The sequence below is a fragment of the Neovison vison genome, chromosome X (assembly GCF_020171115.1).
Source record: "Neovison vison isolate M4711 chromosome X, ASM_NN_V1, whole genome shotgun sequence".
Lineage (NCBI taxonomy): Eukaryota > Metazoa > Chordata > Mammalia > Carnivora > Mustelidae > Neogale > Neogale vison.
In genome coordinates this window covers 751,300-775,713 of record NC_058105.1, presented here as the reverse complement: position 1 = coordinate 775,713, position 24,414 = coordinate 751,300, and the positions used below count along the sequence as shown (strand labels likewise).

Below are 24,414 nucleotides of genomic sequence, written 5' to 3'. Positions count from 1 at the left end.
AAGGAGGAAGGAGGAGGACTTGGGGAGGGGGAGAAGGAGGAACAGTGTAGTCCGGGAAAGGCCGAAACCCCTGCCCAGCACGGGAGAAGCATTTGCAGGCACCTAGGCGACAAGGGTGTCTTCTTCCGGACGCCTAAAGAACACTTTGAACTCAGCCACAAAGAGGCGGACAGAGCCGGGCCGAGCACGGAGCCGACAGACGTTCCTCCGAAGCGCGCGTGCAAGCGTCCAGGAGGCCCATGGAAAGCCACTGCCCATCGTTGGCCATTGGGGACGTGCACGTCCAAAGCCCTGGGAGGGGCGCCTGGGTGGCTCCGCGGGAGGAGCGTCTGGACTCTGGACCTCGGCTCAGGCCAGGCCTGTTCTCTGGGTTGTGAGACCCAGGCCCGCGTCAGGCTCCACGGTGGGCTCTGCGCCGGGCATGGAGCCTGCTTCAGCTTCTCCCTCTCTCTGTCGCCCTCTGCCCCTCCTCCGCTCCCTCTCTAAGAGGGCGGGGGGGGGGGCGAAGTCGCCGTGAGATGCCACTTCGCCCCCCAGTAGGACGGCTCTTCTAGGCCCCAGAAAGACCAACCAAGCGGGAAATGACCAGTCTGGGCGAGGATGTCGAAGAACTGGGACCCTGGCCCACTGCTCCTGGGATGGGGGAGTGGTCCGGCTGCGGCGGGAGCCACCCGGGTGGCTCCTCGGGAAGGTAGCCAGGGAATGACCCTAGGACCCCGCGAGCCCGCTCCTAGCTCCACAGGGCAAGGCACGGGAAACAGGGGCTCAGACAGAACCGTGCAGGCGACCGTCCACTGCGGCGCAGTTCCCATGGGCCCGGAGGTGGACATCACCGCGAGGCCTGTCCCCTGAGGACCGGAGTCCACGACTCGTGGTCTCTCCGTGCTGTGGCCTCCTGTCCACAGCCATCAGAAGACACCAAGTGGGGGAGGGAGGGGGTGCCGTGGGGAGCGTCTGTCCGCCAGGTGCGGGGCTTCCTTTTGGGGGCGGGGCCCACGCTGTGGAGCGAGATAGGGGTGACGGTCGCCCCTCACGTCGAGGGTCTGCTTGGGGCCACGAGGTCCTCCCTGGTCTGGGGTCTCTTGGGTAGGCCGTCCCAGTGGGGCGGAAGGTGAGCCTCCATCTCCTCCGCGAGGCGTCGTGGGGGGCCGCGGGGGGGGAGGGGCTGGGGGGGCAGGCTCCCACTCGCGCCATTTCTCGGCGGGCCCGAGCTCCCGGCAGGGGCCGATGGGAAAGCGGTGACCTCACCGGATCTACGTGTCCCGAAGTGTGTGGCCCCGGACCAATGACGGGGGTCGGTCGGTGGTCGCTAGGAGACGGCGGCGTAAGGGCCCGAGTCACGAGTCCCAACCGGGTGGTTGGAGAAGTTGGGACCCGCTGAGCCCCGCTGAGCCCCGCTGAGCCCCGCCGAGCCCCGCTGAGCCCCGCCGATCTCCGCCGAGCGCCGCCGAGCCCCGCCGAAGCCGCTGAGCCCCGCCGAGCCCCGCCGAAGCCGCCGAGCCCCGCCGAAGCCGCTGAGCCCCGCCGAGCCCGCAGAGCCCCGCCGAACCCCGCAGAGCCCCGCCGAACCCCGCAGAGCCCCGCCGAACCCCGCAGAGCACCGCCCACCTAGGCCCGTCGCCGAGCCCGAGCGCAGCCGAGGCCCAGCATGCCGGCCAAGAGGAGCCGTCGAGGGTCGTCCGGAGGCCAGAGGCAGGCCCGCTCCCGCACCGCCCGAGCCGAGCTGTCGTTCTCCGTGAGCCTCGTGGAGCGCCTCCTGCGCGAGGGCCGCTACGCCCGGCGCCTGGGCTCGTCCGCGCCGGTCTTCCTAGCGGCCGTCATCCAGTACCTGACGGCCACCGTCCTGGAGCTGGCGGGCAACGAGGCCCGGAACTGCGGCAGGACGCGCATCACCCCGGAGCTCGTGGACATGGCGGTCCACAACAACGCGCTGCTCAGCCGCTTCTTCGAGTCCACCACCATCTCCCAGGTGGCCCCGCCCCACGACTAGCGGCCGCCCCACGCCACCCGGCCGCTCGGCCCGCCCGCCCCAGCCGGGCCTGCTCCCCGCTGCGGCGGCCCGGGGCGGGCTGGGGCCTCGGGCCCAGTGCCTCGAAGTCCCCACGAGGGGCTCGAGAAACCCGTGTGTCCAAGCAATAAAAGCCCAGGAAAGAAACCCGCGCGCCTGTGTGTGTTTTCGCGCGTGCGGGCGCTTCGGTCACTCGGGGGGCCACGGGCTTCGGGGATGTCCCCCGAAGGACAGACCCCCAGGCAGGGTCTGGCTGGGGGGTGGGGGGGTTCGGAAGAGCCGTTTCTCTCGGGGACGGGGCACGGGGGTGGCTCCGGGTGGGACACGGCGGATGGGGGTGGGGCTGGGGGCACCGCAAAGCCTTCGCTCTCAGGGACGGTGCACGGGCGTGGCCCCGGGTAGGACAGGCTGGATGGGGGTGCGGGGGGGGGGGCGCCGGCGCCCCCGAGACCCCCCCCATGAGTGCCGAGCAAGCCAGAGCCCGGGACCATCCCGGGAAGGACGGGGTTCCTGGGGCCGCAGCTCAAGACCAGGACGGCGGCGTCGTGGACGGGACAACGTGCCAGGGCGACCCCCCGGGGATGGGACCGAAGGGTGGACACACCTGTCGGCGTGGACTCTGGTAGGGCAGGGACTTGGTCCGGAAGGTTGAGGAGGGACGGTGTAGGGGTGGCGGGCGGGGAGGGGGTGGGTTGGCCACCGTGAAACGTGCAGACTTGGCGGGGTGGACACACTTGGGGCGGCGGGCGGCGAGCAGGGACTCGGCCCTCGCGAACCATGCGGACTTGGCCTTAGGGCCACGTGGCGCCGCGGCTTGAGTTCGGCTCGGCTTCCGTTTAGGGACGCTAGGGGACGCCTGTACTAGCAACCCGGGCCAGCAGGCTGTCGCCTGGCAACAGCCGGCCCCTGGCCAGGCCCCGCCCCAGGACCGACGATTTGCATAGACAACGCCCCTCCCCCCCCCCCCCCCAGTGAGGCCTCTGGCCGCGGATCCCGCGCTTTTCCTAGCGCAGGCGCGGCAGGGCGCGCGCGCACGCGCGGTAGTGCGGCCTCCTCCCCCATCCCCCCACCCCCCACCCCCCGCCTCACCTCCGCCGAGCGAGCGGGTCGGACGGCACGTCGCCTCCAGGCGCCGCCGCGCCCCACCGACTGCGTCAGAGCGCAGGCGACGAACATGGCGGCGTCCGCGGCCGGCCTGGGAGGCGGCGCGGGCCCCGGGCCCGAGGCTGGCGACTTCCTGGCCCGCTACCGCCAGGTGTCCAACAAGCTGAAGAAGCGGTTCCTGCGGAAGCCGAACGTGGCGGAGGCGGGCGAGCAGTTTGGCCAGTTGGGCCGCGAGCTGCGTGCCCAGGAGTGCCTGCCCTACGCGGCCTGGTGCCAGCTGGCCGTGGCGCGCTGCCAGCAGGCGCTCTTCCACGGGCCCGGGGAGGCGCTGGCGCTGACCGAGGCCGCCCGACTCTTTCTGCGGCAGGAGCGCGACGCGCGCCAGCGGCTCGTCTGCCCGGCCGCCTACGGGGAGCCGCTGCAGGCCGCAGCCAGCGCTCTGGGCGCCGCCGTGCGCCTGCACCTCGAGCTGGGCCAGCCGGCCGCCGCCGCCGCCCTCTGCCTCGAGCTGGCCGCCGCCCTGCGCGACCTGGGCCAGCCGGCCGCCGCCGCGGGCCACTTCCAGCGCGCCGCCCAGCTGCAGCTCCCGCAGCTGCCCCTGGCCGCGCTGCAGGCGCTCGGCGACGCCGCCTCCTGCCAGCTGCTGGCGCGCGACTACAACGGCGCCCTGGCCGTCTTCACGCGCATGCAGCGCCGGGCGCGGGAGCACGGCAGCCACCCCGTGCAGCAGCAGCCGCCGCCGCCGCCGCCGCCGCCGCCGCCGCCCCCGGGGCAGCAGGCGGGCCCCGGCGCCGCCCCGGCCGTGCCCGCCGCGCTGCTCCCTCCCAGCGCCGCCTCCGCGCCCGGCGCTTCCTCTCCCGCCACGCTCGGAGCCTTCGCGGACGTGTTGGTCCGCTGCGAGGTGTCCCGCGTGCTGCTGCTGCTGCTCCTGCAACCGCCGCCCGCCAAGCTGCTGCCGGAGCATGCCCACACCCTGGAGAAGTACTCCTGGGAGGCTTTCGACAGCCACGGGCAGGAGAGCGGGGGCCAGCTTCCCGAGGAGCTGTTCCTGCTGCTCCAGTCCTTGGTCATGGCTACCCACGAAAAGGACACGGAGGCCGTCAAGTCGCTGCAGGTGGAGATGTGGCCGCTCTTGACTGCTGAGCAGAATCACCTCCTTCACCTCGTCCTGCAAGAAGCCGTCTCCCCCTCGGGACAGGGCATCTGATGAATCACTTCGACCAAGTGACTTTGGGCTCGTGGCAGAACTTCGTGCATCTGCCCTGGCCTTTGGGCCGAGGGGCGGGGTGGGGGGTGCGGGCGGGCGGCGGCGGGGAAGGGCAGGGGCTCCGAATAAAAGACAGGAATCCTCGCAGTTCTGCCTTGCTCTTACTCCTCTTGCCTCCTGAGGCATTACATTGACTACAAGGTACCTGCGGTCCCAGAACTTACTGCCGAGACGGTGGGAGGGAAACAAGAAGATAGGATCCATGGAGGACATGGCTCTCTTCCCCCAGACTGCCCACAGACAAATAAGAACCCCCTGGGGCGCCTGGGTGGCTCAGTTGCTTAGGCGACTGCCTTCGGCTCGGGTCGTGATCCCGGGATCGAGCCCCGCATCCGGCTCCCACCTCTGCCGGGAGTCTGCTTCGCCCTCTGACCTTCTCCCCTCTCATGCGCGCACGCTCTCTCTCTCGCTCAAGCAAATAAACAAAATCTTTACCAAAAAACAAACAACCCCCCCAAACCAAAACCAAGTAAGAACCCCCTTTATCCCTTACCTCTTCTTCCACCTGACGCCCCGCCCCCTACATCTTTGTTGCAAAGTGAGGACTGGATTTTGCAAAGCGCCCAGTACGTAAGCTATAGGATTTTTTTTTTTTTTTTTTAGAAATCGTGATTTGATTTCTTAGCACAGATCAGTGTCTATCCAAGTGGCCAACCAAGTTCTTTGTTTCGTCTGCCCCACAGCTATTCGTCGCGATGATTTGACGACCTAAGCTGTTGTGGCTACGGCCCCAGGTCCATAAGAAAGCCCTTCGGATGCTCCTAGCGTGGGGTTTAGCTTTCCTTCCATCTGTAACATGGGAACAGCTTCTCCACATAATCAGGAAGCAAAAAGGAGAAAAACAGATGGCTGTCTTTCAGGTCCATGAGCTAGTCATCCCTTTGACACAGACAGTGTGCCTAGTCCTCAGGCTGTGCCAGGCCAGGAGTCTACAGAGACCCTCTGCCACTTGGACCTCTCAGCTGCAAGGCCGCTGGGTCCCGTGCAAGGGGCGGGGGCGCGTTCTAACACAGATGGGCCCGATGTGCCTTGGAATTCACCGTTCCGGTTCTAGGTTCTAGCCCCCGGAGGTATGCCTAGCCCACGGGACGACTTTCATTTGTAGTAGGGATCTCTCTGCAACTCTGCCTTAACACAAATGTGTAAAATCAGCATGGTTCTTTCGTGTCACGTGGTCGTGCCTATGCCGGACTGCGTCTTTATTTCCCAAGAGCAGGACAGCAACCCATTTCAAAGTACTACATTTACAAAGATTCTTGGTCCGCACGTTACATGCAAATGTTACAAACTGGGTGTTTTTAAATTCAGTCTTTTCCTCTTTGCTGTTGTGAGAGATCACGAGAACTCTTCAGAATATAATCTCCCTCTCCAGTCATTCAGCTTTGGGAAAATGCATCCTCTAGGCTGAAGCTGTATACAGTACTAATCTTTTGGGGTGCCATTTAAGGACACGGTTTGGCAGATTTCTGTCTTGCCTTCAGTGTGTGTGTTTGCGGGGGGGAGGTGGATATGTTGAGGGTTGTTACCATGCCTTAAGTGCCTCAAAATGGGTGGGACTTTCAGGGTAACCTTTACTACCTCTACTTCAACAATGTGGAAGCAATAGTTAAGGGAATACAAGAGAGGCCCATCTGAGACAGAATCAGCTACCATTCCCATGCTCTCACTTGGCTGCCTGGAAGGGTCTTTCGGAGCCCTTGAAGCCTAGTCTAACTTACTGCAAAAGTGGGTAGGGTGTTAGAAACATGAAAAGAGGCTCAACATCATTCATCATCAGGGAAATGCAAGTCAAAACCACAATGAGATATCCCCTCACTGTCAGAAATTCTAAAATCAGAAACACAGGAAACAAGTGTTGGTGAGAATGTGGAGAAAAAGGGACCCTCTGGCACAGTTGGTAGAATGTCCTCTGGTGTAGCTGCTGTGGAAAACACTATGGAGATTCCTCAGAAAGTTAAAAATAGAGCTACCATCTGGTCAAGTAATTCCACTACTGGGTATTTACCCAAAGAAAATGAAAACACTAATTCAAATTGATATATGCACCCCTATGTTTATTGCATTATTTACAACAGCCAAATTATGGAAGCAGCCCAAATACCCATCCATAGATGAGTGGATAAAGAAGACACACAGATTGGAATATTTCTGAACCATAAGAAAGAAATCTTGCCATTTGCAACATGGATGTATCTAGAAGTTATAATGCTATGTGAAATAAGTCAGAGAAAGACAGTATATGATTTCACTCCCGTGGAGTTTAAGAAACAAAGGATTTGAAAGAAAAAAGAAGAGACAAACTAAAAACCACAATCCTAAATAGAGAAAACAAACTGGTGGTTACCAGAGGGGAGGTAGGTGTGGGATGGGTGAACTGGGTGATGGGGATTAAAACTTACAGTGGTGAGCCCTGTGAGTAATGTACAGAGTTGATGAGTCACTACACTGTACACCTGAAACTAATATAACACTGTTCATTATTTATACTGGAATTAAAAAAGAAAGTAGTTTAAAAAAAGTGGTTAGGGTGCATGGTCCTTTCCGGTTTTGCTTTTTCTTAGTATACGCCTGTCACCCTGGGCTACAGGCCTGGCCGGCTGCCTTACTGTCTTTTTGATGAGGGAGCAGAAGGCATGCTGAGGACAAAGCACAAGCTAAGCCCCTGCAGGCAGGGTGCCCGTTGGGTTCCCTAGAGGAGGGAAAGGTGTGACATTCCTCAGGCACTCCTGGCTGCCCAAGAGCAAAGGAAGAGGAAAAATAAATGAGTAACTGATAGAGATCATAGTCATGCACGACATGAATCTCCCATCAGTTTTGCAACTGTCTAAATGACTCATAAGAAAAAAAGCAATCTTGGGGCGCCTGGGTGGCTCAGTGGGTGAAGTGTCTGCCTTCAGCTCAGGTCATGATCCCACGGTCCTGGAATAGAGCATCTGGCTCAGTGGGGAATCTGCTTCTCCCTCTGCCTGCCACTGCCCCTGCTTGCGTGCTCTTTCTCTCTCTCTCTCTCTCTCTCTCAAATAAATAAATAAATAAGGTACTTAAAATAAAAAATGAAAAAAAGCAATCTCATCTATAGCCAGAACCTCTAGAAACCTATAGACTCAATTCCCTGGGACCCTCATGTCACCCTCCCCTTCATAGAATAGAAAATCTGACATTATCTGTCATTCCTCACAACGGCAGGGCAGGTCTTTCTGCCCACAGGTTCTGTCCCTGTGCTATAATAAAAAAAATACCCTTTTCTGCACTGAAAAAGTCTCAAGAATTCTTTCTTGGCCATAGGCTACCGAACTGCACCTCAAACTACATCATTATGACAAGAACGTTTAGGAGTTATGATACATAACTGTGAAAGTATTTGGATTTGGGCTTAAGGAAAAGCCTCCTTAGGCCTTGGGTCTAAACTCCCTGTATTGAGGAGGTGGGATGGGTGGGATTACCAGAGAGCTTGGTAACAACATGAAGGTTGTTTTTCATTTTCCATTGAAAATCATTACAGATGTCCCTCAGAAACTTTACAGCATAGACAGCTGGGACAAGGCCAGATTTCAGTGATTTTCACAGACTTTGACAAAATCACTTGCTAATTATCAACTTAATGTCAAAACAACACTGATTTCTAACACGACCCCAAAATAAGTATTTTTAAAGCACATTAAAAATAGTTTTCTTTTTAACCTGAAAACCAGAAGGAAAGAGCCACATCACTGAAATGTTCACTGATAAATCAAAATTAACATTTACATTATAGACTATTGAGAATGGGGGCAGTGAAGCAGTGGTCCTTAAACGTTCCCCCTCCCTCTTTATGTGGGACATCTGTGATGAGAAATATTGCCAATGAAACATATTCTGTATGTGAACGAAACAGAGATATAAGAACATTTGAGGACCACTACACTGGAAGTTGACGACTAAGACTGAAGTGTCCACGTTGGGCAAACTCTGCAATGAAAGTGGTCTGGTTAATGGTAACTGCCTAGGTGTTCCTCGTGTCATTAGACTAATCTTCAGCTAGCCCTGACAGTCTGCAAACTTTTTCTGTAAAGGATCAGATGGAAATATTTTAGTCTTTTGAGGCCACAAGTGATCTCTATTGCATAATCTTTGTTTTGCAACTTTAAACCTATAAAAACCCTTCTTAACTCACAGTCCATAAGAAGCCGGTGGTAGTCCAAATCCATGGATGGGCTCTAGCTTACCCATCCCTTTACTAGAACCTAGAACACAGCAGTTACTCAGTAGCAGTTTGTAAATGAATGACCTCCATGAGAGTAATTATTAACGCTTCTACCACATTGAATGAGAAAGACTGAAAATAAATGAACTAGTCATTAAACTCCAGGTTCCCAGAAACAAAAAATAAAACCAAAAGAAAGTAAAAGAATTGTTGAAGTTTTTAAAGGGAAATTAATGAATTAGAACACAACCTCAGGGGCCCCTGGGTAGCTCAGTTGGTTAAGCACCCAACTCTTGGTTTCAGCTCAGGTCATGATCTCGGGGTCATGGGATTGAGACCCATATTGGGTTCCACACTTAGCAGGGAGTCTGCTTGAGGATTCTCTCCCTCTGCCCCTCCCTGTACTACCTCTCAAATAAATAAATAAATTTTAAAAACCTGTCCTTCCTGCTCATGTTCTCTCTCAAAACAATAAAAAGAAAATCTTTAAAAAACCAACAGCTTCAAATCTATGTTTGATTTTAAGACCAAGAGTTGATTCTTTGAAAATCCAATAGAATAAACAAACACTCACCCACTCTAGTGAAGGGAGAAAGAGAGAAATATGTGTGTATGTAGATAATGCTCTATGACACACGTGGGGAGACACAACTCAAATGTATGCATTCACATTAGCTACGGGTAATAGAAAACGAGAATACTGATGTTCAGATAAGGAATGGAGAAGATAGCTAAATATCTAGCACCCAGAAAGACAAAGCTTAGTGGCATTTCTACCTAGCTTTGATTAAACGCATGATTACTACACTAATGAAGCCAGTCTAGACCCGCAAGTTAACAGCGAAAGATGGAAACTTTCCTACTTTATTTTCAAGTTTAATATCACTCTCATGCCCAAACCTTGTAAATAGAGTTCCTGGAAGAGGTAAACCAGTTTTACTGATTAGTATAGATGAAAAATTCTAAATAAAATGTAAGCAAAATGAATCCAGCTAGGTTGTTAATGATCGGTACACTCTGAGTGTGATACTACCAAAGATGACCTTCCATGATGTAAAGACTCCCATCAGACCTGATTTCAAGCTGCTGATGGAATGTCATGGAATGCTACTAGACAGCCGCAGCAAAGCACTGGGAAATCTACTCACTTTGTAAATGTGATAAAAAGTGTTTGTTTAAAACTAACAGTGAACATTAAAGAGTAAAATATGGGATCAATTCACAGTGAAGTCAAGAAAACATAGGCTTCTTTGTTTTATACGTGGGTCTCTGTGTGTGTGTGTGTGTGTTTCTGCATATTAATCACAAAAGCATTTAGAGTGACTGCTCTTTCCTGTTTACCAGGTTCTGCCAGCATGAACCAGTATGGTATTCTGGGGGATGTCACGGTGTTTGGAGCCCCCAGGGGTCCACATTACAATAAAGAACAAGGGAGCTGGCATTGTCCAGAGACATGAAAGGTAAAGGGATCACTCTTGTTCCCACCTTGTAAATGCAAATCTATTCTGATTTTGCTTATCAATGGGAATGAAGGAAAAAGCATTCTCTAGGTCGGTTTTCCATCTGTACCAGGTGCCTAGGGCTATGCTAATTTGCGCCAGAGAAGAGACCGCATCTGGAATTGAAAAGTTCTTGTTATCACAGCTGACTACATTTGTGGTGTCTGTCATTTCTTCATGACTCATCTGTCTCTTAAAGTGGCTGAACAGGGGCTCTCAGGAGGTTAGAGCCTGGCTGGTGAAGAAACTATTCCCGGTGCAGTCACTGAATGTGCAGAGTCACTTTTCAGTGCAGAGAAAAGATGACCGCCTCAGAGACTGGTGGTTCTCAGCCTCATCCAGGTGTCAGATCTCCACTTCTTTCCACCAGTAACCCTCCTCACCTGAGCGTAACAGACCTGATGAAACTATTGGGCCATTTAATTGTCACTGCAAGTCTGCGGTTCATAGATTCAGCCCTTAGACCTGGTCTTAAGTCTAAGTATTTGTCTACAAGCACAGGATACAGAAGACTCCTCTAGAACACCGTGGACGTGTCCTGATTCTCCATATACGTTCATGTACGTTCATGTATATTCATGTATGTTCACGGGTGTTCTTGTGCATACTGTGTAATTTATTTTCCCCTATGTATGCCATAAAAAGAAGGGTTATAACAGGTTGACAGGTCACTCTGCAATCAGCTGATGCCATAGTTCTCACCACAGTGACTAACTGCCCCTGTCAGTTGAGTCTCCCCTTGTCTTTCTCACCATCTGTAACTCATCCCGTAGTATCACCGGTGATGCTCTGAGAAACTGTGATACCACCACATGCAATCTTCTCCCCAAGGAAGGAAATCACACCTGTATTCCTTGAATATATTAGCAACATAATCCAGAATTCCATTTTGAAGGTATTTCCTTAGGGCTGATTCTGGCATTAATTACTGTATAAGACAGAGTTTGAACAAGAAATAAGGAACTACTCCAATTATAATAATTTGAGAGAAGTTTGATAACGGTACCCAGTAGGTAGGTGGGGACAGGGTATTGCCATCCCTAGGCCTGGTGGGAGGAGATTCTTACAGGAGATTCTTCAAGTGCTTTATAAAAATGACTACAGATTCCTTACATTCCTCCCACTGAGAAGTGGGGTCTCTGTCCCTTTCCCTTGAATCTGGGTGGATGTGAAACCCTCATGCTGTGCGACGCTCAGACCTCATGGAAAGGCCATATGGAATTGGCATGGGACAGCCCCAGATGCTGTCCTGGCTAAGGCTGATCTGCACCAACTACCAGACATGCAGGTGAAGATGCTTCTAGATGCTTCCAGCCCCCAGCTGAGGCCCTGGTTATTGCGGAGCACAGCCAACAACCTCTACTGCGCTAGAAGTCCTGACCCATAGAATCCCTGAACCAAAGAGAAGGGTTGTTTTTAGGACATTAGGTTTCGGGGTGGTTTGGTACTCAGTGATAGTAACCGGACCAGGGAAAGAAAGTCACTCTGAAGGCAGCAGTGACCTTCAGTGGAGAGAAACAGCCAAACCCTCTACAAAGCAGGGCACCAGGAGAATAAATATCATATGTATATGATATCATATCATATAAATCAATATCAATATCATATATAAATAAATGTCATATCAATAAATATCTCATATATATGATATATAAATATCATATATATATATATATATATTTTTTTTTTAAAGTAAACTCAATGCCCAATGTGGGGCTTGAACACACAGCCCCGAGATCAACTGAGCCAGACAGGTGCCCCAAGAATAAATGTTTTGATCTTTCTCTACTTCCTTCCTCTGCTCTCTTGCCAGCACTTTCCAAAAGCTAGAGGATAAGGTAGCCTGCTGCTGTACTCCACACATGTCAGACGGAAGACCAAGAAGCAGGGTAGAGAAGCAGGACCGTGGATCTAATGGGCAACACAGGAGTTATCTTGCCCCGGGCCATCTGAGGACTTTGAACTTAATTCTGAAGAGAAGAGGAAAACACTGCAAGGTTTTAGGCAGGGGACTGATAAAATGATTACCCAAAAAAACGATGTGCAGCTTTTATCAGAGGAGAGACTAGAGCCAGAGGCGACTAGTTAGGAATGTAGTGTAACAGACGCAGAGGGAGGTGAGGGGGACTCAGGCAGCAGTGGCAGCTGAATAAATGCAGGAGAAGCCCTTCGAGAGGAATTACAAAGAAAGAACTGCTGGACTTGTGGACCTGCGCATCAGGAGGCATGAAATAAGGGAGGAGTAGACAATGATAATAACGTTTCAAGCCTGTTTAACTTAGGGTCTCGTGATCATTTCCCAAGTTTCACCCATTCTTTTATGTGGAAAAGACAAATCTTCACGTCCATTCGTGGTTCTGCCCCCCTAAACACAAGTCTTAAATCTCGTGCCTGCTGGAGTTCGACCTAATTTCCCTGCTATCATCTCAAATTCAAAATATCCATAAGCAAACTCATAATGTTATCAGTATATGTGCTGCCGAAGCGAGCACAACTCATAATGTTATCAATCCACTCAGTCGTGACCACAGATTTCTGTCAACAGAACATCTCTTCATTTCTATTATCTATGAGATCTTTGGTGCTATTTTTTTAACAAATTTTTAAGGTTTGGTTTATTTATTTGAGGCACAGAGATAGAGAGAGAGAGAGAGAATTAGCAGGGGGAGAGGCAAAAGCTGACTTCCCACCCAGCCAGGAACTTGACGTGGGGCTCGATTCCAGGGACCCCTGGATCAGGACCTGAGCTGAAGACAGACGCTCACCTGGCTGAGCCCCAGGCGCCCCTGATGCTACTACTTTTCCTCCCTATGTCCATAATCACTCCTTTGCCCATAAGTTGAAAAATCTTTTTTGGAATTATGTTCGTAGAAGCTAGGAGTGTTTGTCCCATATCTGCAATCTTTGTCAAAAGCTCTTTAAAAGATTCGTGCATTGTCTTGGAGGAACTAATTACATACCATTAAGGTCCCGGTAGAATTCCCTCGATAACTCTGCCACTTCTTTCCATCAAGACTATACATGATGATAAACTGAGAGATGTAGAGGCTGGAGAACTTCTGACGGGCACCCTGGGTCATGATGCTGTGAATAATCATTGGCACCAACAGATCCACCTGCCAGTTAAAACAACACTTTATTTTAAATGTGTGTACCACCTTCTGGAATTAATTATTGGCTTAAGAAGGGGCCACACCAATACAGATATGCTCAGTAGTACCTTGGATCTGTGTGAAGTGGTGAGATAAACAATGGGAACAAGTAACAAGTAACCCCCAGGCCACTTCCTGACAAAGCAGACCACTTTCAAGTCAATGTGCTGCACATGGAGCCACATAACCTAGTGCTCTGCCCACACTTCAGCCTCAGCCAAGTCAGAGCCCATTTCTTCTCCTCTCCCCTCCCCAGGCCAGTCCCCTTCCCTATCAGCACTATAAACTGCTGTCCCTCCTTCACGTGTGAGTTCAGAAACTCTTTTCTGACTCACCCAGACAAATTAAGTGCTGCTTTCTCTATGCTTCTGCTTCCCTTTGTGTACACAGTCAAGCAGGAAGAGGACAGAGAGCGGCAAGGTCTTCAGAAGCTACAGCACATCTCAGCCCATTACATGCTACGGCCAAATGAAGAAACTTCATTTTTGCTCATGGTGTTGTGGTGCAGGCAATGGAAGTACCAGGTACACCAGTTCTGTGGCTTGTTGAACTGACTTGTACTATGTCCTCATACAGTATGAGGTCTTTTTTTTAAGAAATATTTTATTTATGTATTTGACAGAGAGAGATCACTAGTAGGCAGAGAGGCAGACAGAGAGAGGAGGAAGCAGGCTCCCCACTGAGCAGAGAGCCCCATGCGGGACTCGATCCCAGGACCCTGAGATCATGACCCGAGCTGAAGGCAGAGGCTTAACCCACTGAGCCACCCAGGCTCTGCACAGGGAAGTAAGCAAAGTGGTGAGAGTTGCTTCGTGCGCCAGCGGAAGTGCTACAGCTGCACTGCTCTGATCGCCTCCCTGGCTCCCTGGAGCCATTGCTTGCTTTTTTTTTTTTTTTTTGGTAAGTCATTATAATTCTTTATTTCTCTGGGGTATTTATTTTATAAAGTTACCAGAACAAGAAAACATATACCTGGGCTTTAGTAGGACAGATGGTTAAAAAAAAAAAAAAAAAGCTCCTTGAGAATGAGGAGATTTAATACAGATTGGCTGATAATACAATTAGGTGGATTTGTAACTGGTTCAATTACCATAAGCAAACTGGTCGTTAGTAGATGATTATCAACGTAAAGGGGGTTCTAGAAACAGCAGAGTATAACAATTACAAATGAGGCCTCTGGACCCCAACGATCACGATCACGGTTTGAATTTCGTCTCAACCACTCATTGGCTGTATGACTTGGGGCAAGTGACCTTTCTTTGCTTCAGCTTTCTTATCTGAAATGAGGGTGACAGTAACAGTGTGGTGAGGATTTGTTAAAAATACTTGGACTTGTTTGAAGCACACAGTAAGGAAGCCCTGTCTTCTTCAATATATTTATCGTGAATTGGCTAACGTATAAAAACGTATACTGATCAAGCAGTAAATTCAGTGAAACTGGGAAGACTAAGAAATTCTTTGGGAGACAGAAGCTTGACAAGCTGGAACAATGGGCCAAATCTAGTGTGTGGGAACTGAACATGGTGTACGACTCGGGTTCTTTGGCTGGGCGCAGAAAAGGCACTCTATTTACTAGTCTCATTAGGTTGTAGACAATGAAGGACATATAATTCCCCAAGTGGAAATGACAATGCTATCACAATAAATAAATCAATGGAACAGCAGAGGCAGGACACACAAAGAGATGACAGTGTCCATGACCCAGGGATATACGTAAGGTCGAAAGAAATGCAAGGTCAGAAAATGGGGTTGGGCAGCTTCCTAAGAAACAAAAATTCTCAGGAATTCGTGAGCAGTCAGTTCAAACTGAGTCATAACTAGCAGTCTTTGGGCAGTGAGTACCAGAGGCGGGGGGCACGCTCGGGCTCTAGAGGGAACTGACTGTCACGGTGAGGCCTCATGTAGCAAGTCCCTGTATGTTTATCCTTGAAGGGGTCAGAGCCGTGAATGAACCCATGTTCACTGGATAAAATCTTTGGATATGTTGGATGAAATATAATATATTATTAAAATGAATTTCACATGTTTCTTTTTAAATGTGGCTATTAGGAAATATAAAATTACACATGTGGTTTGCATTTGTGGTTCAGATTATAATTATCATATTGGACAGTGCTTCTCTAGAGGAAATGGGAAAATGAGAAAATTTGAAAGATCTAGTCATTTAGAAAAGAAACTGAGTAACCTTAAAGACAAAAAACAAGCAGAAGCCACTCTGTTCTCTCTGTTGGTTACCTGGAGTTTGATAAAAATAACTTTTGTTTTGAGCTTGCAAGAGGAATCATGACATGACTGAGTGTGATGCACTTTCTAACCTTGATCCAGGAGAAGGGATCCTTGGTGCTCCAGGCATTGACCGATCCGGAATAATGAAGTCTGGCCAACTTTGGGGCCCACTGTCCTTTGCCCAAGAAAGGAAAAAGAGATTAGATTCAGCTGTGTTGGTCCTAGATACTTAGGAATAAAATTGCTTTCTCTTTTCTTTTAAGATTGTATTTATTTATTTGGGAGGTGCAGGAGTAGGGGAAATAGGGGTAGGGGAGGGGCAGACGGAGAGGGACAAGCAGACTCACAGGCACTCTATCCCAAGACCCTGAGATCATGACCTGAGCTGAAATCAAGAGCCAGTTAACAGACTGGGCCACCATGGTGCCCCTAAATTTGATCTCTTGAGAAAGGTTAAACGTAGCTGAGGAGAAGATAAAGGCAAAAAACGCAGTAGTATTTAATTTTTTAAACTTAATAATTTTGTTTATTCTTAGCACCTCTAATTAGGTGGTACTGGAATGCATTACAAGTATTATAAAATGCTATCATTACTTCTTTATTACATAATGTATGTTCCTTCTAGAAAAGTTAGTTAATGAGAAATAAAACGTAAGTAAAAATGAAAGTTAAAAAAATCATCCTTTTGGGGTGCCTGGGTGGCTCAGTGGTCATGATCAGGTCAGGTCATGATCTCAGGGTCCCGGGATCAAGCCCTGCATCAGGCTCTCTGCTCAGCGGGGAGCTTGCTTCCTCCTCTCTCTGCCTGCCTCTCTGTGTACTTGTGATCTCTGTCTCTCTCTCTGTCAAATAAATAAATAGAATCTTTTAAAAAAATCATTCTTTTGCGTACAAATAATATTATTTTGGTAAATAACTCTCAAGCTTCGTTTTCTTCTCCTTAAAGATTTTATCAATAGCCAAACTATGGAAAGAACCTAGATGTCCATGAACAGGTGAATAGATAAAGAAGATGTGGTGTATATATATATATACAATAGAATACCATGCAGTCATCAAAAGAAATGAAATCTTGCCATTTTCAATGATGTGGATGGAACTAGAGGGTATTGTGCTGAGCGAAATAAGTCAATCAGAGAAAGACAATTATCATACGATCTTACTGATATGAGGAATTGGAGAAACAAGACAGAGGATCATAGGGGAAGGGAGGGAAAATGAAACAAGACAAAACCAGAGAGGGAGACAAACCATAAGAGACTGTTAATCTCAAAAAAAAAAAAAAAGGAGAGAGAGAGAGAGACTGTTAATCTCAGGAAACAAACTGAGGGTTGCTGGAGTGGAGGGGTGTAGGGGGGATGGGGTGGTTGGGGCATGGACACTGGGGAGGGGATGTGCTATGCTGAGTGCTGTGAACTGTGTAAGCCTGAGGATTCACAGACCTGTGCCCCTGAAACAAGTAATACATTTTATGTTAATAATAAATAAATAAATAAGAAGAGTGAGTACTACAGGTCTGGGATTTATCTGCTAGAGAGAGAGTGAGTGAGAGTGCACACGCAGGGGAAGGGGCAGAGGGAGAGGGAGAAGCAGGCTCCCGGGATTCCAGGTTCTGGATTCCAAGACCCTGGGGTCATGACCTGAGCCAAGGGCAGATGCCTAACCAACTGAGCTACCTGGGTGTCTCATCAGGCCTTGTTTTCAAATGGCACTTTGTTCCCTGTAAAACAGGGTTGACAAACCTTCTTTTGTAAACAGCCAGATAATAAATAATTTAGGCTCTGCCGATCATTTGGTTTCAGCTACTTAACTGTTGTGGTAGAGTGAAAGCAGCCACAGACAACTGTAGGTCAGTGGGGCTGACTGTATGTGTCAGTACAAGATTCTAGGTACAGACGCTGAAATACAAATTTCACATAATTTTCACATGTCATGAGACATTCTTCTTCTTTTTCCCCCCAATCATTTAAAACTAGAAAAATAATTCTTAGTTTGAAGTCTACATAAAAATAAGTGGTGGTGTTGGGGGTTGGGAGAGGGGGTGGGATTATGGACACTGGGGAGGGTATGTGTTATGGTGAGTGCTGTGAACTGTGCAAGCCTGAAAATTCACAGACCTGTACCCCCTGGGGCTAATAATATATTATATGTTAATAAAAAATAAAAAAATAAAAAATTGGTGGGCTGGATTTTGCCTTTAGGCCATAGTTTGCTTACTGTTGCTCTGAAACAGTATCTGGGAGTTGTCTACAGATCCTGCTCAAGCTTTCCTGTCGCTGCTCGTAGCAGAGTGAAAACAATGGACTCAAGGGGAGCACCAGGGAATGCAGGTAGGACATGTAAGGAGGTGGTCATGAGAAGTGATAGTAGCTTGAACAGTGGCAATCAGAGGAGAGAAAATGGATTTAAGATGCACTTGTGGAGTAGACGTAATAGAAGGATGGAGATGGATGGGTTATCTAAATCCAACAGAAATGAAAAAGATACAGTCAGCCCAGTTCTTGGGAGACAAAATACTGATATTTACCATATTGTCCTGAAGCTGTAATCTGAAAATCTCGGATGTATCCAGAAGTCATCCCCAGCGGAGTCTGACACTCTGAAATCAAAGGAGAGGGGCGTGACAACTAGCGGCACCTAAAATTCAGCCTTCACAAAGGCAAGCCGGTGAGAATGGGCAAATACCAAGCAATGGTCAATAGTTTCTACCGTTTACCATGTCATTTAATTCGCTCTAATAGAACCATCCACATTCTGCAGCTGCGGAACTAAGTAGACCAATGGTTCTCTGACTTGTTTATGGTTGAATCTTGAATTCTTCCAAGCCATATTTGTAAGTTATCTTTGGCAACCGAACCAAAATTCAGTTTCAAATTTTGCTCTTGGAGATGCTGGAGCTTCACAAAGTTGAGAGAACGAAGTTATTTTTAGCACCAGTTTGTTAAATACTTAGAGCTTCAGGTTCGCACGTATTTGCTCTTCCCTGAGGACTCTGATAATTTCTACCAGCAATGTTCATTGTAGATTTGTTAATGACTGTGAGCTTGTATTTATTTCTTGATAAAAGCAACCATCCTAGGAAGGAGGAAAGCTACTTACTCTTGCTGTACACCAGAAAAAGAGTGCTCATCCCCGCTTGTAGGTGCTCGCCAATAAGGCATTCTATCCGCCAAATTCCAACTTTGGATGGTAGCATTTCCACAGTCTCAAAAACACCTTTTCAAAAGCAGAAGGAACAAAAATTATTTCTTTTTACTAAAAAATGAGCACGAGATACATTGGTTTATGCAGAACACCCAAGGAGAGCCACGTAAGTCAGTTCTACCACTCTTGGCCCCCTCAAAGCCGAAGTGCTTTGCTATGTGACCCCGCCAATTTGGAGGTACTGAAGATTGAGCTCTGATAGCCCCCACTCCTGGGAAATGGGAGAAACGGGCTGGTGGGGGAACAGGCGAGGGCCACTGCACTCGCAGAGTGCCAAAGGTTATTGTGTTTTTTTTTGCCCCCCCCCCCATCAACCAGATGTGAGCTCCCTGGGTCAGGGAAGTGAGGGTGAGGTCCTCGTGGACCTAGGCCACTAGGGCTGCCTTGAGGGCTAACACAACCCAGCAGTAAGAAGCTAGAGGGGGTACCGAGGGGCTGAGGCACGAGTCACAAGTGACTCCCTAGAATAAAGGTGTCCATCGTAAGTAGGTAAGAACTGTCCTAGCATTTAACCTTTACCATTTCCATGCTGGAGGTCAAAGCAGCAGCCACGAAGGGGTTGGGGAGGACACACAATAAACGTAAGGCAGAGGAAGAGAAAGCTCAACCACACCTTCCTTCCCTTTCGGAGCGCACCCGGCAGTTGGGGGCTGGAGGCGTATGTGTGACATGAAGCGGCCGCAGGAGAGCTTATTACTGAAGAGTGAGCAGGAAAGTCACTGAAATTCTTGGAATTTTAACACAGAAACAGGGAAAGTTTGCTCCCACTATTAAACCTGTTTTAAAGGGGGCTGGTGGAGACCTAGAATAAAGCTGTGTTTTGATCAGCACTGTGAGTCGTGCTTATATTGGTTATGGACATAAACAGTTCACCCCATGGAGAACTACTGGTGCATTTGAGACGGTGGAAACCCTAACCCTAACCCAGGAAAAGTTAATTATTAATTATTCATAATAACCCAGGAAAGTGCTACAACTTTAATTATTCATTTATTCTGTTCTATTTCCTTTATAGCACGTTATCTGTATCTGAAATTATCCTGTTTATGGGCTTATTTATTTATTTTAAAAGATTTTATTTATTTATTTGACAGAGAGAGAGATCACAAGTAGGCGGGTGGGGGGTAAGCAGGCTCCCCGCTGAGCAGAGAGCCTGATGCAGGGCTCCATCCCAAGACCCCGAGATCATGACCTGAGCCAAAGGCAGAGGCTTAACCCACTGAGCCACCCAGGCACCCCTCTGGGCTAATTTATTTATTATGTTACTTGAAAAAGTAAGTTACCTGAGATCAGGGAGTTTCTTGGCTTTGTTCATGGATTGCTTCCCAGTGCCTGCACCATGCAAAGTAAGTACTCAGTACATACAGCAGGTAGACAAAAAGGGCAGAAATTAGCTCATACCTGGGTAGAGGTTGTAGACTGCCATTTTATACTCCTCTTTCTTCCGTACAGTGAACACGTGTCCACTGAAATGAATAGAATGGATGTTTTCACTGCTGCCCATGCTGAGCAGATACCATCGAATCTTTTGGTCCTGAGCCATTACTAGGCCAGGCAGTGTGTCCATCACATAGCCATTGACTGCTAGAGGAGAACACAGAGAAGGCTATTGCAATCCATTACACAAGTTTCTGTCCCTCTCCTCCAGTAAAAAATATTGATTCCTACAAGGATTCCACTCCTATACACACACTCTCAATTCACTGTCCAAGCCTCAGCCTGAGTAATAACTGGGGGTGGGGTGTGTTACCATGGAAACGGTAATTTTCTTTAAGAGTGGGATCCTCCTTCTGGATATTGCAGGGAGCTCTGCAGTTCCTTTCCAGGTTTTCAGTGAAGTACCAGCTCTTAGTCTCATCAAAAATAGTGAAAAACAGAGCGAATTCCTGCACTGTCACTTGTCGCCCGTGAGAAGGGTTCAGTGTATCGCTGCGGCAGATCAGAAGGGGTCCAATCAAGCCTGAGTGCACATCCTTCTCCTGAGAGAGAAGACATCAATCTTATGAACATGAATGCCCTCGCCTATGAACCAAGATAGATCTCTTATCAACTTCCATGCCACTCCAAACCAATCCTGATCTGGTAGGTTCCAGAATGATCATTCTCAAACACAAATATGATGACACCTCCCCTATTGGAAGCTTCCCATTAAGCTTACAGTAAATAGAAAAATTCTCAGCAGATAACATGAAGTCCATTTCTTCTAAACCAGTAAGTGGCCCGTGCAATGTCCATCTGCTTACCAGATCAACATCAGAAAAATAAGCCCAGGCTTTGCAGTCAAACTCATCTTTAGTGGGTGCCATATGCTGCTGCACTGTCCAAAAGTAAATTCTGGTTTCATTAGGGTTGACAAACTTTCTTCTAGGTTCTGCTCCTTGCCTCTGATCTTCCTCATAAGAAATAAGGCTAGAATAGAAGGAGTAGGGACGAGAGGCCTGGTTTTTGAAAGTTACCTGCAGAGAAAAAGTAAATACAAAATTTAAAAAAGAATTTGAGTATCATGTTTTAGGATCATATAAAGTCCTTAGCTTAAGGTTTATATCCCTAACAGCAATGCCTATTTGGGGTTTATCCAAGTTCTTAATGCCCGGAGGAAGTGGTACAGAGGATGGGTGTTATCAGGACCCAAACCTCACGCTCTATCTATGGAGGAAACTGAGGTATTTTTGAACTCTAAAATCTTTAAAGCATGAGCTCAAAGTTGCAAAAGAGAAAATTCCTAAATACTGAAAAGCTGTTCAAAAGTAAAAGGGAAAATATCACCCCAGGGTTTTCAGAGACCGTAAGCCCAAGAATCAACATGTATGGTTCTTTTTTTTTTTTTTTTTCAGTTTAAGTAAGTCACTTTTATTTTATTTTATTTTTTAAAGATTTTATTTATTTATTTGACAGAGATTACAAATAGGCAGAGAGGCAGGCAGAGAGGGAGGAGGAAGCAGGCTCCCCGCTGAGCAGAGAGCCCGATGCAGGGCTCGATCCCAGGACCCCGGGATCATGACCTGAGCTGAAGGCAGAGGCTTTAACCCACTGAGCCACCAAGGCGCCCCAACATGTGTGGTTCTTATGACAAATTCCAGGAATTTTTGGCTCACACAATGCACCAAAATAACTTGTAGTCTACAGGAATTATTTATGGGTTAAAAGGTTAAGTGTTAAAAAATAAACAAATAAATAAAATAAAAGGTTAAATGTGAAGCAATTAAACTGTAAAAAACAAAGTTGAATGTATAAGTGATTTTAAGAAAAAAATCTTTTTTTTTAAAGATTTTATTTATTTATTTGTCATAGAGAGAGAAGCGAGAGCAAGCATAGGCAGACAGAGTGGCAGGCCGAGGCAGAGGGAGAAGCAGGCTCCCTGCCAAGCAAGGAGCCCGATGTGGGACTCGATCCCAGGACGCTGGGATCATGACCTGAGCCAAAGGCAGCTGCTTAACCAACTGAGCCACCCAGGCGTCCCAAGAAAAAAATCTTTTATAGGAAAGGATTTTTATAAACATAAAAGCTGTGTGTCACAAAAGAAAGATTTATGGATTACTATCAGTAATTCAAACCTGTTTTATTTCAAAAATCATTATAAATAAAATTAAAAGATGACAAACTTGGGAAAATATAGGGTAATATAAACTGATAAGAAAAGTTCTCCCTCAAAAGGTCAAATGTGCAAAGGACATTAACAGATAATTCTTTAGAGAAAGTCTTAAAATGCTCATGTATATTGTACTTCTGGAATTTTACCCAAGGAAAAGGGTGTGACTGCAACATTATTGAACTAGTGAAAACATAGCAAACTATTTAAAAGGTTGTTCAAAGTAAATGGTTAAGTAGACCATAAATTCACATAATAGACTATTATGCCATCATTAAAACAAGATATTTAGAAAGTATTTCTAATGACACAAGAAATATTGACAATATGGGGCGCCTGGGTGGCTCAGTGGGTTAAGCTTCTGCCTTCGGCTCAGGTCATGGTCTCAGGGTCCTGGGATCGAGTCCTGCATCGGGCTCTCTGCTCAGCGGGGAGCCTGCTTCCCCCTCTCTCTCTGCCTGCCTCTCTGCCTACTTGTGACCTCTGTCAAATAAATAAATAAAATCTTAAAAAAGAAGAAATATTGACAATATGCTATTTAGTCCAAAACGAAGAGCTGTGATCTTGGGGTTGTGGGATTCAGCCTCACATTTGGATTCTTTCTCCTCCCTCTGCCCCTCCCACTCTTGCTCTCTCTTTCTTTCTTCCTAATATAAATAAATCTTTTTTTTAAAGAAGAGGTAAAATTACACGTTGCATAATTTTGAGCACATAAAGAAAATAATACATAGGACAAAGAGAACATACACCAAAATGGTAGTTATGGGATTATTTTTCAAATTTTTGATTTTCTATACTTTAAAGTTCTTGGAAAGTGAAAATACATTATTTTTATAAATAGAGACAAAAATATATATACAGGATTAATTTTCTTATAGCTTCATTGTTCTAAACTCACCATGATATTGTCTTCAACTTCCGCTCTTATATATGGCCCCAAGAGTCCCAAGTGTTCGTTTAGTTCTCCACGGTATAAGGGCTGAGTAAAAGACCCATCAGTAAATTCCTGGAAAACCACCTTCTTGAACTGAGGGACATCCCTACCTTGAGCCCTGGGGGAAAGAAGCAGAGAAAAAACAGTATCTTCATGGGTCAGGTAGGTAGAAACACTTGACATTCTTGCCCTCCCTGTACTGGAGACACTTCCATAGAGCTGATGGTGAGCTGGAGCGAAGAGGGGAGCAAGGGGTTAGTACAGACTAACCGTAACCCGAACCCTAACCCTAACCCTTCAGGTTTCTGATTTGCGCAAGTGGCTGGACAGTGATGCAGCAATCCTGGAGAAGTAGGTGGGGGTATAGAGTTTTAAACACACGGGACATCTATGTAAATTAAATTGACAAATACAGAGGTTGAGAGCTTATAAAAGAGATCTAAATGAAGATCATGCAAAATTGAGACACTATCCAGACCATGTGAGTGGCTTATTACAGCTGATAATCAATTTTGTTATGTCCTCATCTTATTGGACAAGCAAGCAACATGTTGCATAGGTAACCATTCCATCTTCCTGACATACTCTCTCTCCAGGCTTCACTAGTGTAGAAGTTCCTCGAAAGCAGGGGTTTTGTCTGTTTTGTCCACTGCTGTATTCCCAGCAGCTGGAACAAGTGCCTGGCACATTGTAGGTGGTCAAAAAGTATTTGTTGAATGTTAAATTCATGTAGGACTTATAAACAAATTCTGAATATTAAACAGCCCCCAGGTTTCAATCCTTGGACTTCTTCCCTTTACTTAAAAAGAAATCTGGGGGTGCCTGAGTGGCTTAGTAAGTAGAGCCAGTGACTGTTGATCTCGGAGTTGTGAGTTTAAACCCCACATTGGGTGTAGAGATTACATAAACAAACAAAAACAAACTTTAAAAAAGTTAAAACATCTGTTAGGGGGCACCAGGGTGGTTCAGTCATTAAGCATCTGTCTTGGGCTCCAGTCATGATGCCAGGGTCCTGGGATCGAGCCGTGCATTGGGCTCTTTACTCATAGGGAGGCCTGCTTCTCCCTCTCCCACTCCCCCTGCTTGTGCTCTCTCTTGCTATCTCTTTTTCTCTCTGTCAAATAAAATCTTTTAAAAAATCTGCTGGAACTGTGAACTAAAATTATATAACAAAGTACATAAAACCAAAGTGCTTTTGGTATAAAAATGCAACCACTATCCAGATCAAGAACATTACCAGCAACACAG

At 48.0% G+C, this 24,414-nt stretch overlaps 2 protein-coding genes across 4 annotated transcripts in view; one reads left to right on the top strand and one right to left on the bottom strand.

The window, feature by feature from the left end:
* The window catches only part of F8 (coagulation factor VIII), a 114,738-nt gene that overhangs the window by 10,655 nt on the left and 79,669 nt on the right, over window positions 1-24,414 (bottom strand). Inside the window, exons 15-22 of one of the 3 annotated variants that reach the window (XM_044235010.1) lie at window positions 23,131-23,284; window positions 20,887-21,099; window positions 20,394-20,622; window positions 20,045-20,227; window positions 18,539-18,655; window positions 17,967-18,038; window positions 15,529-15,614; window positions 13,022-13,177 (exon numbers count right to left, since the gene is read on the bottom strand). In XM_044235010.1, the coding sequence (XP_044090945.1) occupies window positions 13,022-13,177; window positions 15,529-15,614; window positions 17,967-18,038; window positions 18,539-18,655; window positions 20,045-20,227; window positions 20,394-20,622; window positions 20,887-21,099; window positions 23,131-23,284 (1,210 nt within the window). Of the gene's footprint in view, window positions 1-3,097; window positions 3,400-13,021; window positions 13,178-15,528; window positions 15,615-17,966; window positions 18,039-18,538; window positions 18,656-20,044; window positions 20,228-20,393; window positions 20,623-20,886; window positions 21,100-23,130; window positions 23,285-24,414 lie in introns of those variants that run through there. The other 2 variants (XM_044235011.1, XM_044235012.1) reach the window with 2 other exon arrangements.
* LOC122896921 (histone H2A-Bbd type 2/3-like) lies at window positions 1,649-1,990 on the top strand. The gene has a single exon (XM_044235013.1). The coding sequence runs from the start codon at window positions 1,649-1,651 to the stop codon at window positions 1,988-1,990; it is 342 nt and encodes a 113-aa protein (XP_044090948.1).

Coding starts and splice junctions, on each gene's coding strand:
- LOC122896921 (XM_044235013.1), top strand. CDS start 1,649: ATGCCGGCCAAGAGGAGCCGTCGAGGGTCGTCCGGAGGCCAGAGGCAG.